At 45.6% G+C, this 3986-nt stretch overlaps 1 protein-coding gene across 2 annotated transcripts in view; it reads left to right on the top strand.

Annotated features, from left to right (window-relative positions):
- The first annotated feature begins 2707 nt into the window (after positions 1-2707).
- Positions 2708-3986, top strand: part of POU4F1 (POU class 4 homeobox 1) — a 2344-nt gene continuing 1065 nt past the window's right edge. The window contains exons 1-2 of one of the 2 annotated variants that reach the window (XM_018561134.1): positions 2708-2892; positions 3627-3891. In XM_018561134.1, the coding sequence (XP_018416636.1) occupies positions 2770-2892; positions 3627-3891 (388 nt within the window). In that variant the 5' untranslated portion in view covers positions 2708-2769. Of the gene's footprint in view, positions 2893-3626; positions 3962-3986 lie in introns of both variants that reach the window. The other variant, XM_018561133.1, reaches the window with a different exon arrangement.

Here is a 3986-nt window from a genome sequence, read left to right as displayed (position 1 = left end):
TAGATAGCTTAGTGAGTGAAATTGTGAATTTCCGCGCTGCGGAATTTCATTTATGACAAAATTGGTAATTTCTCAATATTTATTTATTTTTAATCAAATTTTGCCTGGATAGCTCAATCATTTACATTGGGACTTTTTGTTCTGCATACATTTGTATTTACTCAAAATAAAAAAAGGTAGATTTTTTTTTCCAATTAAATGTCGCCTAGATAGAGTAATGAGTAAAAATTGACATTTTTTGCGCTCTGCGTAATTTCATCAATGACAAAATCGATTATTTCCTGGCAAAATCAATTTTGCTGAAATCACTCCACTCATCCCTTCCACAAAGATCACCATTCTCTAGACAATCAGAAGAAAATCTCCTAAGCAGATTGGTTGTTTGGGGCTAATAGGGACAGGAAGAAGTAGTTTGAGTGTTTAGTACACTTCGAGTCATCTAAAGGGAGTTAGAAGTCAATCAGCTGTCTCGTTCCCTCAGTGAGGTTCCCAGGGACCTACACGACATTCCAACCTTTCAATTTTTAATTTGACAACATTCTACACTTTGGCAGCAAAGGAAATATTGCAGCGTGTACTTAAGTAATTAGCAAGTGTGCTGATGTCAGGAAAGCCCTGTTCCACTGACATGGAAATACTTTCTGAGCACCCACGTGTAGGACATCTGCGAGATCTCTTTATTACAATGCTTGAGACTTTCCCTTTTTTTTTTAACAATAAACTCTCACTGCACAGTGCATTGGATGGATATGTCAATCTTCAAGCAAGCTCATATAAAGAGGCTTTTATACACCATGCTGGTGGTAGAAAAGTGCAGTGATCTCATTCTTGTTGGGCCAAAAAGATGCCTCCAAAGTAATTAGTGCTGAGGAACGTGCCATAAATGCAATTTATTTTGTGTTTGTTGTGCTTCTTTGCATGGTAATTAGATGATCCTGGAGGGGTGCTCTTCTGCAGAGTGCAAGGCAGATTATTCTGCATTACAGAGTTTTCCTTCAAAATGAGGCCTTGCAGAGCAAGTATGTCTCCTAATCCATCTCCCAGTAGACAAATCAGTTACCACTGACTTCCATCCATTTCTTATTCTCTTTGAAATTACGTTTTCTGTGGCTTTGTGTCAGCTTGCACGAGTGGAAGACCCTTACCTTTCAAATGCCAATTACTTTGGCAGGTCGATTTTCATCAAAATGCAGCTAAATAATGAAGATGGTGTGTACACAGCCATATTTTAGAAACTTGAACATTAAAGTCATGGATGGATAGGTTCATAAGAACTCTTGGTGGCTGACAAGAGTTAAGATGCTGTGTGATGTAGTCAGGGGATCACTTAGATTCAAGGCATCTCTTGTGTGATTTAGAGTTCCGTGCCAGCCTCCCCTGGGAAGACGTAATGACTGGTACCCTGACCGCACGTTCTATATAAACGTTCGCTGTGCCAACCATTGTGTGCCTAGCCATGGCAGTGGGGTCAGCTATAGGATGTGAGCTGCTGGCTTCTCCATCCCAGGTACTGTGCTAGCAAATATACATTATATGCTGCTTTTTTTTCCTGGGTAATTCCATCAGGACATAATTAATTACAAAGGTAATTGAGATTGTCATTGCAGATATGATTATCGCTGCGCAAAGTAAATGGACATTAACAGAGATGAGCATTAGAATGTGCCAGAGAGGCTGCATAGTAGCACTGCCTTCATGTCTGCCTACTAGAATCATTGGAACCTTTCTAGTGTTAACCACTTCTCTGCTGGATGGGAAGCTACCTACTCACGACCAGTGTAGAGAACGTGTCTTTTGCATGGAATGATCCTATATAGATAGATAGATAGATAGATAGATAGATAGATAGATAGACACAGTGGAGATAGATAGATAGATAGATAGATAGATAGATAGATAGATAGATAGACACAGTGGTGATAGATAGATAGATAGATAGATAGATAGATAGATAGACACAGTGGAGATAGATAGATAGATAGATAGATAGATAGATAGATAGATAGATAGATAGAGTGGATATATATATATAGAGAGAGAGAGAGAGATCACAATATCACAGCCTTTATGTCTGCCTACTACAATCAGCAGAGACTTTATAGAGTTAGACATGGGAAACTGCCCACTAAAGTCCTGTGTAGAGAGCACAACCCTTGTATGATCCTTCAGTGATATATAAATACAGTATGTATATGAGAATTGTAAGTATCTGTCCAATCTGCTAGAAATGGGGAGCTAACCAGGAAGAGGAAACTTAGAGAGCACACACACAGGGACCCAGGACAATCCCTAACCCCTCTTGCACCCTGCTGCTGTGGCCATGCATCCAGTGGAAGGAGCGCATGCCTAGTGGTTGCTGTCAGGTGCAGCACCTGCACCGATGTGGTGTCTGCTGGTCACTGTATAAGAGCAGCCTCCAGTCCCCAGCACCGCCCAGACAGCCAATTGAGCAGTAAACGCAACAAGCCCCACAGACAGCTGATGTCTGTCAAGCCAGGGAAAGCCTGCAGTCTCGCGATACGAGGAGCCGGCTGGCGCTGCGAGATGTGGGGGCTCAGGTGTAAGAAAGCATCTCATCTCAGTAGTAGAATAGAGCAGACTGATAAGTGAGAGGAGAGGCTGGAGGGAGGCACACACGGTGTGGTCATCATCAGGAGATTTCACCGCAGCCAGCGAGACAAGGGGCTTGCAGCATCCCACACACCAGAGCCGGGCTCACTTTTCTTCCCACTTCAGGACTCTTCCAGGATTCCATGCAATTCTTTCAAGATGATGTCCATGAACAGCAAGCAGCCCCATTTTGCCATGCACCCGAGCTTACCTGAGCACAAGTACACCAGCCTGCACTCTAGTTCGGAAGCAATAAGGAGAGCATGCCTGCCAACTCCGCCGGTAAGTTGCATCCTGGGGTTTATTCTTCATGTCTTTTCTCTTCTACTTTCATCTTGTTCCCTGTCCTGCCTCCAGAGCTGTGTATATATTGCTGCCTAGTTGGGTTTCTGTGGTCAGCACACAGTTGTGATCTTTGTGAGGACCAAGAGCTCAGCTACTTCTTCTCCTCGTCCTGTTTGGACTCAGAGCCCAGTTCCTTGTCCTGTCTGGAACCAGAGTATAGCTGCATCCCCTGTTTTGATCCAAAGCTCACCTACTGCTGGTTGGATCCAGAGCTCAGCTCCTTGTCCTGTTTGGATCCAGAGCTCAGCTCCTTGTCCTGTTTTGGACCCAGAGCTCAGCTCCTTGTCCTGGTTGGATCCTGAGCTCGGCTCCTTATCCTGAGCTTATCTCCATCTCCTTAACCCAGACCTCAGCTCCTTCTCCTTGTCCTGTTTGGATCCTGAACTCAGCTCCTTGTCCTGTTTGGATCCTGAGCTCAGATCCTTATCCTGTTTGGATCTAAAACTTATCTCCTTGTCATGGTTGGATCCAAAGCTCAGCTCCTTGTCCTCGTTGGACTTTGAGCTTTCTCTCCGTGTCCTGATTGAACCCAGAGCTCAGCTCCTTCTCCTTGCGCTATTTGATTCTAGAAAGGAAGTCATGTATTGTATTGTGACATTGTTGAGTTGTAGAAGTTGTATCCACATTGTAGTTTGTTGTGATCTAAGCCTGTCTATGTGTTCTGATTGCAGCTGCAGAGCAATATCTTCGCCAGCCTGGATGAGACCCTCCTGGCCCGGGCCGAGGCGCTGGCCGCAGTGGATATGGCCGTGTCCCAGAGCAAGAACCACCCGTACAAGCCTGATGCCACCTACCATACCATGAACAGCGTGCCATGCTCGTCCAACTCCACCGTGCCACTCGCCCATCACCATCACCACCATCATCACCACCACCACCAGCCACCGGAGCCCTGCGACCTTCTGGACCACGTCACCTCTCCGTCCCTGGCTCTTATGGCCAGCAACGGGCACGATGGAGTCGGGGGTGGTGGAGGGGGTGGCGGCGGAGGTGGCAATGGAGGGGGGTTGCATCCCCCCTCCGCCCATCCG

The sequence above is a fragment of the Nanorana parkeri genome, unplaced genomic scaffold, assembly GCF_000935625.1.
Source record: "Nanorana parkeri isolate BGI_ZX_2015 unplaced genomic scaffold, ASM93562v1 scaffold502, whole genome shotgun sequence".
Classification (NCBI taxonomy): Eukaryota; Metazoa; Chordata; class Amphibia; order Anura; family Dicroglossidae; genus Nanorana; species Nanorana parkeri.
The sequence above is the reverse complement of the archived record's forward strand: the minus strand, read 5'-3'. Positions and strand labels throughout refer to the sequence as shown.